The 15614-nt window shown below is 30.5% G+C and overlaps 1 protein-coding gene across 2 annotated transcripts in view; it reads right to left on the reverse strand.

Moving 5' to 3' along the window:
* The window catches only part of LOC7487746 (caffeic acid 3-O-methyltransferase), a 132944-nt gene extending 122027 nt beyond the window's left edge, over nucleotides 1–10917 (reverse strand). The window contains exons 1-4 of one of the 2 annotated variants that reach the window (XM_002302641.4): nucleotides 10471–10917; nucleotides 9984–10294; nucleotides 9507–9571; nucleotides 8982–9417 (exon numbers count right to left, since the gene is read on the reverse strand). In XM_002302641.4, coding sequence (XP_002302677.3) covers nucleotides 9118–9417; nucleotides 9507–9571; nucleotides 9984–10294; nucleotides 10471–10805 — 1011 coding nt within the window. In that variant the 5' untranslated portion in view covers nucleotides 10806–10917 and the 3' untranslated portion in view covers nucleotides 8982–9117. Of the gene's footprint in view, nucleotides 1–8981; nucleotides 9418–9506; nucleotides 9572–9983; nucleotides 10295–10470 lie in introns of those variants that run through there. The other variant, XM_052450461.1, reaches the window with a different exon arrangement.
* Nucleotides 10918–15614: the final 4697 nt, after the last annotated feature.

Here is a 15614-nt window from a genome sequence, read left to right on the forward strand (position 1 = left end):
TCCCCTTCACATCCATGACGGTGTTGAAAATGTTCTCAAACACGTTCTTTTCAATGTGCATGACATCAAGGTTATGGCGGAGAAGATTGGTCTTCCAATAAGGAAGCTCCCAAAACATACTTCGCTTCATCCAATTATGGGTCAAACCAAAACCAGGAAACTTCTGCTTACCTAATTGGAGACCAAACACAATGTCACCGTCAAGGTTGTTAAAATCGCGATTTTGACACGGCACGGAAAGTGTAATACAAACTCGGATCGTAAAAACGGATCGTAAAATCGTAAAATAGTAAAGAATTTTAAAATACATTAACAAAAAATTCATGCTTCAAATAAAAATTCAAGAATCAACTCAAATCAGCCATGTAATCAATCCAAACATTTTATGATTGTAATTAACTTTTTGTTATACATAACAATTCATAAAACTATAATACTGAAATGGAATTCTAAAATCATTCCATCATTCCACAACATAAATGGACAGCCCACAGCCCCACACTCCACAAAGCAAAAAACATGATTTAACGATTTCAATTTTCACCTGATTAATTCAATTCAATTCAATTCAGTCCAATTCAATTCAGTCCAATTAATTCAGTCCTATAATACTGAAATGGCATTCAATTCAGTCAAATTCAGCAATTTTTAGTCCAATTTTCACCCCATTAATTCAGTCCTATAATACTGAAATGGCATTAAATTCAGTCCAATTCAACACTTTTTAGTCCAATTTTCACCCCATTAATTTAATTCATTTCAGTCCAATTAATTCAGTCCTATAATACTGAAATGACATTCAATTTAGTCCAATTCAACAGTTTTCAATCCAATTTTCACCCGATTAATACTATTAATTCAGTCAAGATATATACTGTCGTAGTGTGGCATTCAATTCAACAATTTTCTCACCCGATCTATTCAGTCCATCCAATTTTCACCCGATCAATTCCATTCAATTCAATTCAACATTATACATATACAAATTACAGGACCGAGCAAAATCAAAATTATAATTAATAATTATAGGGTAACAGACTAACAGTTAACAGGGCAAAATAAAAATCTATTACAGGGGCAAAATCAACGACTGCAGTGATGATGATGAAGGCAAAATGAACTTACGGTGAAGAGCCGTTGATGATGATGGCTGAACAGTTGCTGGTGAAGAGGCCCGATGTCGCTTGCTGATGTTGAAGATGGGAAAGAAAGGAGATCGTTGCTGGCGTGCCGCTGTTAATGAAGATTGAAGAGGAAGCCCGAAGCCGTGAGCTGTTGAGGAGATCATCGTTGCTGTAAAATCACGATAAACAGAAAAGGAAGCCGCAATCGTGAGCACTGAGGAAAGAGAAGGAGTGAAGACTGGACCGTGACTGCTTTTGTGGAGAATGGAGATCGTCGTCGCCGCTTTTATGGTTGCTGGTGCCCAGTTGGTTAATTAGATAAGGGGATTAGGGATTAGCTGATTAGGGATTTGTGAGTATCAGGCGAGTATTTTGTGAGTTGTGAAAAGAAAGAGTATTTGTGAGTTGTGATTTGTGATTTGTGATTTTAGGGATTTGTTCACTGAAGACAGTGAAGAGCGGCTCGCGTGACTATGCATTTCCACAGCCAATAGGCGCCTGACAGCTGGACCAGGGGGGAATTTTGTTTCAGCGCATCATTTTGGCACAATCGCAAAATCGGTCCTCAAATCGTGATTTTGTGCGATTTCATCCGATTTTTGCGATTTTACCCGATTTCAACCCGATTTCACCCATTTTCGATTTTTTCAAGCTATTCAACACGTAAAGCATGTTTTGACTCGTAAAATCGTACGATTTTACGAGTCAAAACATGATTTTAACAACCTTGGTCACCGTACTCTGACACAACATCAAACAATTCTTCACCGGAAAGACGTGGGAGTGCAACATCCTTTTCAACTCTGCCAATAAAGAAATCCTTTCTGTTCTTTCTGTACCTATGGTTATGTGGCAAGAAACGACGGTGACAGTAAAAAAAAAGAAGCTTTACCCCTGTTTGTTAGCGTGAATGCCTTGTTTTTCTCCATACAGTATGGACATGCTAGCTTTCCATGCGTGCTCCAACCAGAAACCATTCCATAAGCTGGGAAATCATTGATAGTCCACATCAAAGCCGCTCTCATAACAAAATTTTGTTTCCTCGAGATGTCACAAGTCAAAGCTCCAGAGGACCACAACTAGTCCACATCAAAGCCGCTCTCATATCTTTGGGTTGTAAATATATATATAGTTATTTTATTGTCTCAATTTAAAAGGCATTCTTAACCAAACACATTAAACTATTTTTTGTTCAACCTCAATTTTAACCACAGTTTTAACCAAACTTATATAAATATCAAATCAACCTCAACCAAAAGTACTTTTTATAAAACAACTTTTTTCAAACCGCAATCACAAAAGCTACCACAATACCAAACACAAGTATGCATGAGCTAAGCTGCGAGTGCGATACAATTAATTTTAATGTTAAAACAAATCTCAGATTTATTTTTTTCCAATGTAAAAAAAAAATTAAACATTACTAACATGTTTTTTAATAGAAATTTTTTTAATCATAAAATCAAAATATAATAAATATTAGATAGTATTTTTTTTAATTATAAAAATGATGATATATTGAATCAAATTCTTTTTAATATAAAAATCAAGGTATTGCTAATGTGATTTCTAGCTAAAATAAAACTTATAATCATGAACTCAAAATATAATTCATATTATATGATATCTTTTTAAATATTGAGACAATGAATATTAGATGATATTTTTTAAAAATATATTTAAATGACTACAAATTAGATCATAAACTACAGGTGCACCAGGTACAAACTCTACGACATCTACATGTACTTTCTTGATAATAAGTTTTAAAATTTGGACTCCTCTTGTCTACTTCTTCTTTCAATAATTTTATGTCTAGAAGTCCTTACTTCCAATTTATATATCTCTTTGAACTCCATTCCTATGAATTTCTTTCTTAACTCTAATTTTAATCCCTGTTTAGTAATCATAATAAATTCCCTTTCAAGAATTCTAGCCAAAAAATTTCCCTTGCTTCCATTAACTGTTTCAAGAATTCTAGCCAAATTTTTCCTTGTTTCCATTAACTGATGTGAATCCTATGAATATAAAGATCCACAAACTCGTATAAAAATTGATGTCCTCTTAAAAAAGCTAAGATCAAGTTTGAATTTAAGCTTGATCCAACAAGAACCTTATCTTGAAAAACCAAGATTGTAAAGAAGACCACCCCCACCTTCCACTTATATCAAGATGCGAACGAGAAGTATAGAAAACGCCACGAAGATTGGTCAATCCTTCGATAAATTTAAGTATTTCAATCAAGAATCAAAATATGAGAATAACTTACAGAGCACACACAAAATGCAGCAACTTTGTTTATTATTGTCAAAACTGAATAAAATCCTTAGATAAAAGTATTTGTATGTAAACCTTAAAACTAATTGGTCAAACATGCACCCAATTTAAATAAAACCCAAATTAATTAAAATTAGGTTTAAAATAATAAAAATAAATAAAATAATAGTCTAAGATTATTTTTCATCCTTTGCCATATATGATAATGAAAAATACCTAAGAGAAATAACTGTTGAAGAATCCATACTGAACAAAGACTTGATGCCTTATAAAATAAGAATTAATTTATGACCAATTAGTTCTTATTATTTGATATGGAATCTTTGTAAAATAAGTAAGTCAAAGGCTGCCGTATAATTTTCCAATAGCATTAAGGACTCCTTATAGTAAATGGAATCCATAATTCTTAAGGAAATAATATCTTTTTTGTTTTCGCACTTTGCTCGCAAAGTCTAGGCCCAACTTCAGTTCTCTCTTGTACGGATGAATTAACGGGCCTACCATATATGGATAGAAAAGTACAAATGTGTATTTTCCAACACAATTGGAATCACATCCAAAATTCTTTTGTAGCTCCAAATATGAACCAAAAGGTAGACGAAGGCTTAGATTGGAAGATTTGAACCTTTTTAACTCAAACCTCTTGACTTAGCCCATCAAACTTCTCTTGGATCCACTTCGTTTTAGGCCTTAAAATAGACCCGATAGACACTCCTAATGAATTCTTTGATGTTGTAGCCAAGATCGCATCATGAACCTATCTAAATATCATTTAACAATTTGTTCAGGATATTGCTTCAATTTCACCAAATTAGCCAAAACAAATTCTGATTCTGTTATAGAGATGCGAGCTTGGATTGTTGTTTACATATCATTCCAACTTTGGACTGAATTTGGCGGCAAATTTGTAAACCAAGTAAAAGCATCTCCAGTTAAAGAATTTGAAAATGATATTAATTTTAAAAAGTTAGAATCAAATACTTTCTTACATTGGCAAAATAATCTTGCTATATGTTCTCTAGCAAACACAGTTCTTTAGCCATTAAATAAAGTAAACTTTGGAAACTTGAAATTATTAGGATAAATATATATTCTATCAATGTAATCTAAATATGGTTTTCTATATATTGGCCTATGTATTTGTTAAAATCTAAGTCTATAAGCTTATTTCATTATACCTAGAATATACTCTGGATTAATTTTATTTGGAAGTCCATTTATTTCGAGGTTATTTGGAATCATAATCTCATCTATATCTTTTAGTGATGAACTTTTACAATTAATAAATTTATTTTTTGAACTACTCTCGGCTTCCTCTATTATTAAAGGCTTTCCATTTTGTTTATGATCATACTTCCAATAATTTGATTCTTTTTCAACTTTCTCATCTAAATGGTTTTTAATTTTAACTACCATTTATTTAGAAATATTATTCACTGTCTCCAACATAGTATAATTAAATAAAAAATCACTTCATCATTTCCTCTTTTTTTTTGGTGTTTAATTTTGCACTGACATATTTAATAGCCTTAATCATTCTCTTATAATATTATTTATTCATGTTTTGTAATTTTCCTACTTCATGCTCCAAACTTATTTTACATTTCTGTCTTTTCCTAACATTAGACTCTAGAATATCACGAGTTAATCACTCATTCATTGATGCAATTATATTTAAATGATATTCAATTATTTTTATATTGATTCTATATTTCTTTTTAGTTTTTTCATAAAGACATTTATACCTCTCTTTATATTTTGTAATTTTCCTACTTTATGGTCCAAACTTATTTCATGAATTTTTTATTTTTCTAACATTAGACTCTGAAATGACATGATTTAATCTCTTCATTACTACAATTATATTTAAATGATATTCAGTCATTTTTATATCGATTCTATATTTCTTCTTAGGTTTTTTAGAAAGATATTTATACCTCTCTTCGAGTATATTATTTGCATCATCCACTCTCCGTTCAAAGAGTAAATATCTCTCTTCTATAGTCATAAACTTGTTTCCTTTTTCATTTTATATTTCTTCCCCTTAAAGGATTGATTATTTATTTATTTTTTTAATAAAGAGATCAACTAATTCTTCTATTTCTTCTACATTTTCCGCTAATATTAATATTTTTAGTGCCATAGTTTCAAAGAACAAATATGGCACTCCTAGTGAGGTTGCTAATTATTTTGTAGGTTCTTTTGTGTCTACCTCAATTAAGAGGACTTTAATTTTATCTCAAGTTTGGATAGGAAGTCTAATTTATGAAATTTATATTCTAGACCTTCACCAGAACTCTAGATTTGTAATTCTAGACTTATAGCAATGTCATAATATAATTTAATTAATGAAAAGTAATCAAATATTTTAATGCTATGAATGTAAATAAGAACTTTAATAATTCAAGATTAAAGAATTTATACTCATTGAATGATCTTTGGTTCGATTACAACCACGAAATGAAATGCTTTGACAAAAAAGCATGAACTGATATTTTTGGTGTTTTCTAGATTTCTTAATAATGAACATTCCAAGCTTACTAGATTACAAACCTACTAATTACAAGCCTGCTGATTAATTACTACCAAGCAGTGCAATTTTTCTTTCTTAGCCTCTTTTAAGTAAGGAAAACCACCAAGTAACCACACATAATCTTCATTTTTTCTAATTCTAAGGATGCACAAATTCAATTGCTTTTCTCTATTAATCCACGTAACTTGTCAATTTTTCTTTGATAAAATTGGACCATTTTTATAATGTATCCTAATCCTCCTTTCATTCATTCTAAACTTCATCATTCCCTTGTGTATCATTATGGCAACTCATTGACCAAATCATGTACTTCTTAATTTGGCCCACACTTGGTTACATACTTGTAGAAATAAGTCATATATATATACCAAACCAAATAGAAATATGTCATTACCTAACCTGGTTGCATATTGAGGACCTTGCCGATCGATACACCCATCCACAAAGTAGATGGGATGGCTAGCTAACAAAAACCAGTCCTAACTAGATGAATAAAAAGTATAGTAAGTTATAATTTGCAAACCAGAGCTCTGCCTTTGGAATATGTGATGCTGTTAAAGAGAAGATGGTGGGGACATTAGACGTGAGTTAATGAAGGATAACCCAAATCATTATTGTTTGATTGAGATATATTGGCTTAGATCTATGATAATTTCTTCCATTAATGGTTAGTAGTTTCATAACATCCGGCCATCAAGTTTTTGTTCCAAGATCCAATAAATTCACAACGGCACTGGATGGATAAAAAGCAGTGGCATGCTATTAATTATCTTTTAATCGAGCACAAGTCACAGAAACCTCAACTTTAACAGCTCACATAAATACAATGAGTGTTGAGTATTTCAAACCAATTTATTCTCAATTCCTGTCATAAATGCTTGATAACTATAGAAATACTTGACAAACTTAAATAATGATTTATTAAACGAGAAAAAATAGAGATAGGACTAACAACATGTTTTGGCTTTTAAAAAAATTTCAAGATGATATCTTTTATTTTATTTTATTTTTCTAATATTAAGACGATGACATATTGGATCGACCCAAGCTTCACGTCTTAACCCACCAAACCCTTAACCTGGATCATGAACTCCACTAGGTTTATTTTATTGCCTTAACCCATCAAAGCCGCTCTCATATCTTTGGGTTGTAAATATATATATAGTTATTTTATTGCCTCAATTTAAAAAGCATTCTTAACCAAACACATTAAACTATTTTTTGTTCAACTTTAATTTTAACCACAGTTTTAAGCAAACTTAAATATATATACCAAATCAACCTCATCCAAAAATACTTTTTATAAAACTTTTTTCAAACTACAACCACAAAAGCTACCACAATACCAAACACAAGTATGCATGAGCTAAGCTGCGAGTGCGATGCAATTAATTTTAATGTTAAAACAAATCTCATATTTATTTTTTTTCAATGTAAAAAAAAATTAAATATTACTAACATGTTTTTTAATAGAAATTTTTTTAATCATAAAATCAAAATATAATAAATATTAGATAGTATTTTTTTAATTATAAAAATGATGATATATTGGATCAAATTTTTTTTAATATAAAAATCAAGGTATTGCTAATGTGATTTCTAGCTAAAATAAAAATTATAATCATGAACTCAAAATATAATTCATATTATATGATATCTTTTTAAATATTGAGACAACGAATATTAGTGATATTTTTTAAAAAATATTTAAATGACTACAAATTAGATTGACTTGGGTTAACTCGTGTTAACTTGTCAAATCCGTGATTTGAGTCATGAGATCGAAATAACCAATAAAAAACTAATTAAAATAAATTATGAAACTTAATTCACAGTTAATCCAATGTTGAAAGATGAAATTGAAAAAAATAATAATTAAAAAAAATCACTCTAATCAATGTGAGTTAACCTTTCAAACTCGTTACTCATATCATGAGATTATGATAGCCCTATATAAAAGAATTACAAAAAAAACATGAAGCATAATTTCACCAATCACATGTTAAAGATTGAAATTGCAAGAAAAAATAAAAAAAAAGATTAGTTATTGAAAAATAAAATTAAAAATTATATAAAAAAAGGGGCAAAAGCAAAGCATTGCTCTAGTGAGGAAAAAATAAAATAAAAATTCCCAAGTATGGGCATATGCTTTATTATTATTATTATTAAGACGAGATGCTTGTTTCTTTAAAAAAACAAATAGCGACAAGTCACCTATAGTGATAAGTGACCTGCATTATTTGATTCGTCGGATGATTGAAAATCAGGATAAGTTTTTGGGCCCTAAAAATCTAATTTTCAACTCTTTCTGCTTAAAAACACCTTTAAATATAATATGATCCTTAAAAGAGCACTTAACAACCTCAAAACATCCCAAAATCACTCTAAAAATAAAAATCAACCCAATAGAAAAACAAATGGATCCCAATCTACTCTAAAAAACAAGGAGATGCCATCTTTATTGAACTATTCTCAAGAAGAAAAATTCATTGACACAAAGATTGTTTTTATTCCATAAAAGAGCACTTAACAACTTTATCTCTATTTCGCTATTTTCTAGCAACTTTTTCTTTCTTTTCTTAAATCTAAGGACTAAAAAATAAATAAAATAAATTTTTAAATCAAAATCAAAATGCATTTTTTTTTCATGCTTTACATTTCAATCCTCTCTTTAAATATTATCTTTCTACAATAATTTAAAATTTTATATGAAGAAATTAGGTCAGAGAAGAATTCAATAAAAAAATATGGAAATAAAATTAAAAAAAATGAAAAAATGAAAAGAAAAAAAATGAAGAGATCACGATTCATGAACAATGAAGCTCCTTTCAGCTATTAGTATAGAGTTAGTTCCAATGCCTGAACGTAACACTCATAATATACACCAATCATTTATAATTATTTGGGATCCACAATCACCTCTTATTATTATTCAACATATTAATTTGTTTTTTTTACGTTCATACATGGATAGGAATGCATTGTTGCAACAAAAATACAATATCTATTTGCAAAGCATGTAGCTCATCAAACTTCTATCTTGGGAATGCTAAAAGCTGATGAACAGCTATTTTATTTATTCCATAAATATCGTTCCACACGGGCAGTCATGAACGCTTCAATTCTGGTAGAAACTGGTAATGCATGCTCCAATTTCTGCAAAATGCAATTTTAAGCAGTAATCTACTTGAAGAACTCCATGACCCAAAAATTACAAACAAAGGTTTCAAATTTGATGCCACGGAATCCAGCTGCAGTGGCCAGGGCCATGAATTCATCTTCAGTCCGTTCTTTCCCTCCTGGGTTTTGAGTTATCATCATCAGTACATCAAGTTGCGAGATCGCTTTCGCAGCAGGGCTTGTCTTGGCCGTGATCGGAAGAACTGATTCCATTACAATTACCTTCCCATCCCCTGGAATAGCTTTGTAGCAGTTCTTCAACAACTTCAAGCAGTGATCATCACTCCAATTATGGAGTATCCACTATAAGATTATATATCCATTAGTCGTTATTAGTGATTTTGGTGTCTAAAATTGAGCAAGTAGATTATATGCCGTCAGAATTTTGGTACCTTCAGGAAAATGGCATCTCCTTTGGGAACACTTTCAAACATATCTCCTCCCACGTGCTCCACACCTGCATGAGAAACCAGTTCCCACATCTATGACCAAGTCTTTCATTGTCTAGTCTTTTCCTTGTCCTGTAAAGCCTGTGATTCTCTGCAAACTTCTCTTCTTTTCTTTTGGGTTCACTGAAAACATTTTTATGGGTAAAGTATATGTGTGGCTTGTCATGTTTTAGATTGTGGCACCTCAAATTTCAGATTTTGGTCGTACGAGGTTTGAAGTTTCAGGCAGATTCAATAATGAATACGGAGCATGTTATCATGTTTTCCTAAATTCTCTCAATTTGTCAATTTAATTTTCCCACAGTGTTTGATTAACCTTAATCACTGACAGAAACATGAGCAAGTATCAGCGGAACCAGAAAGAATAAAATTTAACAATTACCATAAATTAAACGTAAGGAGAGGAGGAACAAAACATACCAGGATAGGCCGGCGCATGCTCTATAACATGTGGCAAGTCGAAATTGATACCCTTGATATGGGGATATTTAGAGGTTATTGCCTTCATAGTGTGTCCCAAGCCGCCACCAATATCAACCAGCTGTTTCAGGTTCTTGAAACCATTGTATTTCTCAAGCATAAAACCATTTACAACAGTGGTTTGGTTGTACATTGCTGTGTTGAATACCTGATTGAACTTAGGGTCCAAGCCATTGTACTCAAAGCCATGTACTCCATGGACTCTGTGAAACGCAACTCCTCCTTCAAGAACTGCATCTTTTAGTTGAGACCTAGCAGGAAACGGATAAACATTGAGATTAGCTAGCTGCCCTTATCAACAAAATAGAGAGAGATAGGGGAGAGAAATGATGATAAGAGGTGCAATGTTTACTAATATTATTTTAGTAAATTGAAGCAAGCAAAAATTAAGTAGAAAAAATGTGACAATAGATAGGGAGTGACAAACCAGCTCTGTAAGACGACGTTTTCTTGAATCAAGGCCATGAAGGGGGCCAAAGAAACTCCATTTTGGTTGCGCACGAAGTACATGGACACAGGAGCCAGACTGTAGAACCTCTCCGAGCCATCGACAAAACAACAAAGCACTTGGTGGCTAGCCAAGAGCCTTAGAATACGGTCCAGCATCTTTGGTGTATCGGGGTTATCTGTTGGCAACTTGGCTGCGATATCTGCAGCAGAGAGTTTGACATCTGGACCTGCTTTGGCTATGATCTCAAAGATGCCAAGCTGAATCGCCGTGTGTAGAGTCATGGGTAGCACTGAGCTCAAAGCTAGTTGCATGGCATATCCAAAGTTTTCATCTTTGGCTTCATCAACTTGACTGACGTGATTTCTATAGAAGATGCCATAATGTTTTTTGAGGATGTCGATCAATTTTAGATAGAAGAAACCGGATGGGTTTATGAATATTCAGCTTCAAAAGTATTTATAATGGAAGATTGGATGAAATAGTTGACAATGGAGTAATCTTTTTGTAGGTGAAAAAAAAAAACTGAAAAACCGATTTAATCGAGGATACTGAAAAAAAAAACGCAAAAACATCTTGTAAACTACAACAAAGAAATAAAAAAAAATGTCGTAAGAACAATGTTTAACTAATACAGTCATTAAAGATTGTGTCGTAGTTGTAAATGAGTTTTTTAACATTTCTATAATAATTTTTAGATATTTTAGTATAAAAACATTTAACTTGAACTCATTAGAGCTAACATGAAAATAATCAAAAGAATAATAAGTTGTCTGACACAACACGTAATAGTTTTAATGTTTTAGAAGAAATTATGTTGTTTAGATGTTTGATTTTTATTTTTCTAAAAAAACGCACTTGTAATGCTTTGGTTTCTCTTTTTTGTATTTTCTTTTAAATGATATCAAGAATCTAGTTGCATTTTAGCTTCTTTTTTTTTCTTTTTTTTTTTGCTGAAAAGTAGTTTCTATTTGGAAAGTGAATTTCGAGAAAGTGAATTATTTTTTAATGTTTGGTAGTGTAATGAAAAATAAGTTGGAAACAATTTCCAGTGTTTGGTTATGTCATGGAAAATAAACTGAAAAATAACTTATTAATGTATAATTTTTTTCAAGTTTATTAAAATAATAAGGAACAAATCTTACAAATTAAAAAGTTGAATGAGAATGAAATTGAAAAAAAAAATTCATAAATTATCTCAAATAAAATAAATAATAATCAAAATAATAGAGATCAAATCTAAAAAATTAAAAAATTAAAAGATGAAGAAATAGTTGACAATGGAGTAATCTTTTTATTAGGGGTAAGCAAAAAAATCGATTAAACTGAAAAAAGTGAAAAACAATTAACCGAAAAAACTGAACCATAAAAAAAACCGATTAGAATATTTAGAAAAACTTCTGGTTCGATTCAGTTTTGGTTTTATAATACTTAAACGAGCAACCCAAACTGAACCGAACCGAACCGGTTTAAATTAAAAAAAAAATCTATAAATACTCCTCAATCTTCATAATCACAAACACACACCACACAACCCACACGAGCCACACCATTTCAATCCTCACAGCGGCACAGCCTCCCACAACACTCAAAAGTCTACAGACTCTACACCCAATTAATTATTCGTTCTTTAACTACCCCCACCCAAGCTCTCACAAGCATAGTTATTAAACTCGGCCCGGTGGGTTGGCTCGGGACCCGATCGACCTGGGGGCTGGACCGGTCCAGTTTTATCAAAAGACTGCCCGGTGCAACGACCCGGCCAAACCCGGTCGACCTGACAGGTCAACCCGTGACCCGGGTGAGACCCAGGTTTTTTTTTTTTCAAATGTGGGATTTGAAACCCATTAGTATATATACTCTATGTTCCCAAGAAAAAAGTTATGTTTTTTCAATGTGAGATAAAAAAAAAACCTTTTGGTTTAAATACTTAAACTTAAAAGGATAACATAATATCTTTTTAATATGAGATTTGAAACCCATTAGTATATATACTCTATGTTCTCAAGAAAAAAAACTATGTTTTTTCAATGTGTGATTTGAAACCTATTAGTATATATACTCTATGTTCCCAAAAAAAAAACTATCTTTTTTCAATGTGGGATTTGAAACCTATTAGTATATATACTTTATGTTCCCAAGAAAAAAGATTTTTTTTTCAATGTGGGATAAAAAACTTTTTAGAGCTTAACATAATATCTTTTTATTATGGGATAAAAAACTTTTTAAAATATTCTTTTAAACTTCATTATTTACAATTTATATAGTCTATATTTACATGGATTTTTTCTTAATTTTTTCATATAAAATATTAAAACTTTAATTTTTTTTAATTTTTCGGGTTGATCCAGGTTGACCCGAGTTGACATGGGTTGACCCATGAAACCCGAGACCTGGCCCCTTGACCGGGTCAACCCCGGGCCGGGTTTAATAACTATGCTCACAAGTCCACTCACGTCTCACAATTAATTCTCCATAGCACACAGCACAATTAATTCTTCACAACATTAATTCTTCGTTCTTCAAAGTTTAACCACCCCAACCCAAGCTCCCACACGCCACACCTAACCTTCCAATCTTCATTCTTCAATCATCTCCAGATCTATCATCCCAATAACACCCATAAACCTCAGCAGCAGTGAGATTTCTTTAATTTGCAGGTGATTAGTGGATTTTATGGTTTGGGTTGTTGGCAGCTGCTGAGTTTTCTTTTTTTATGAAAGGAAAATGGATAAAGAAAGTGGCAGTGGGCACTGCACAGTGTTTATTGTGGCGGTGATGGTTTGTATTTGAGAGTATGGTTCTCGGTGATGTAGGTTTTTGGGGTTGTGATAGTGAAGAGTGATTGATTATTGTAAGAGAGCGTGATGTGTTTTTGTGGTTCTGTAGGAGGCTATTTGCTTGAGAAAAGGCCGGTATGGATTCAACACTGTCGTGGGGGCTTCTGGTGATGAAGATGGGATTGATTTTGTGGCTTTTTTATGTTAAAAACAATATAGGTTTTTTCGGTTTTTTACATAGAAACCGAACCGAACCGAAACCGGTCGGTTGGAACCAGGTTCAGTTCGGTTTTAGTTTTTTTTTATATAAATTTTTTTTTTCGGTTTGGTTGTTTTTATAGGTAAAAACTGAATCGAACTGAAAATGATCACCCTTACTTTTTATCAACCATAATGGAACGTACCACTCACGCGTTATATGAAATTTTTTTAAAAAAATATATTTAATTTTTTTATATATTTTTTTAATATATTGATATTAAAAATAATTTTTTAAAAATAAAAAATATTATTTTAATATATTTCTAAATAAACACTACTGTGAAAAACAAGAATTACTGCACGCTCAGGTAGCTTTAACAATAATTATTTGAGCTGTGGCTGCTTGAGAACGGAGACATGTCCGCCTGTTTCACATGTTTTTATTTCTAATCTCGGAACTTGACAAATCTACTTATATATTAAATTAAATTAAACCAGAAGAAAACCAAATACCCTGGGTGTTTTACTATAGATGAGTGTATTGTACATACTCTGTGAATTGTAATAATGGATTTTTTTTCATTTTAATAATTAATTCTTTATATGTTCTATTTGTGTTTTGTAGGTTAGTTTCTTTTCTTTGAATATCCTTAAGAATTAAAGGCGTTAATTAGATTCAAAAAATTAATTGGATGTCAATTAAATGAGGTATAATTTGAATTTGTAGCATATCTAACAAATTTAAAAAAAAAAAAAAAAAAAAACATTGCTCATCTTAAATTCACGCAAAAAATTACACTTTAGACAATATATGATCTGTGACTTTATTTTTTATCCATTTAGTTTTAGAAATATTAGTTTTGGTTCAAAACTTCATTTTATTCATGTTTCATTTTAGTTTGAGAAAAAAGAGAAAAATTACTGAAAACAACATATGAGAGAGAAAGTTATCGATTGATAACATTTCGACAATAAAAAAATCAATTTTAATATTAATGAGTTTCATTTAATGAGAGGAATTTTTTTTTTTATCTTGTTGGAAAAAGTACAATGGGACTCAAGAGTTATTTATTGATTCAAATTATTTTTTGTATTTTTTGGTATATTAAAGGGTGTTTTAAGGTTAGGAATAAGTTTATTATGTTTTTTTTTTTGGTTTTTTTTAAGCAAAAAAATAAAAATTAAAAAATAGGTTTTTTTAGATTAGATAAGTTGAAACATGATTTTCCTGCCGTAGCTAGAATTTGTATAAATAGATCGTGTCATCTAAAAAAAAAAGTAGAGGCATGTAGGCCTAGCTTGCATGCTCACATCCTCCAGAACTTTTATTTGTTGGGTCATTTGCACTGGCTCACCCTAGCCCAAGCGTCCATGTTCTTTTTAAACAATCCTTTATTATTATTTTTATTTTTCATTAATTTTTTATTAATATAAATTGTTAAGAAAAAATTAAAATTATATTTAAGATGTCATTCCATTAAATACCATTCAATTTTAACTTTTTTCATTTAAGATTATAACACCTTTTTTTATAATATTAGCAAATATTGTTTTTTTACAGTGATTATATTATTCTTAAATTATTAGTCAATATTCATTATAATCACATAATTAAAATTATATTTAGAATTTTATTCCATTAAATACCATTCAATTTAACATTTATTTTCATTTAAGATTATAACACCTTTTTTTAATAATATTAGCAATCATTGTTTATTATTATATATGAACCTACTACGGAGGTATTTTTAGTTTGTATATATGAATACTCAATGAAAATAAAGTTTATAAGTTATTATAATTTTATTATAAAGTTTTTAAATTGTTTTCTCAGATTAGCCATTTTTTATTATATTGCATACAAAATGGCTAGACATGATTTTCAATGTGTTCTGTAAATTAAAATTTATTTTTTATATCATGCTAAGTTTTTATATAAAAAACAATGCTTATGATAAAAAAAAACTATTTTTGTTAAAAAAAACATATAATTTTCATTTTATTTTTATTAAATGCACACATCAATTTTCTAATTTACAATTAATTTTTTATGATTAAAGAAAAACAGGTTAATAATGCATGTTCATTCTTTGTTGTTTTAAAAATTAATCATATTCATAGCATAACACCGGTGAGTTA

This window comes from Populus trichocarpa, chromosome 2 (genome assembly GCF_000002775.5).
Source record: "Populus trichocarpa isolate Nisqually-1 chromosome 2, P.trichocarpa_v4.1, whole genome shotgun sequence".
In the NCBI taxonomy this organism is placed as follows: domain Eukaryota; kingdom Viridiplantae; phylum Streptophyta; class Magnoliopsida; order Malpighiales; family Salicaceae; genus Populus; species Populus trichocarpa.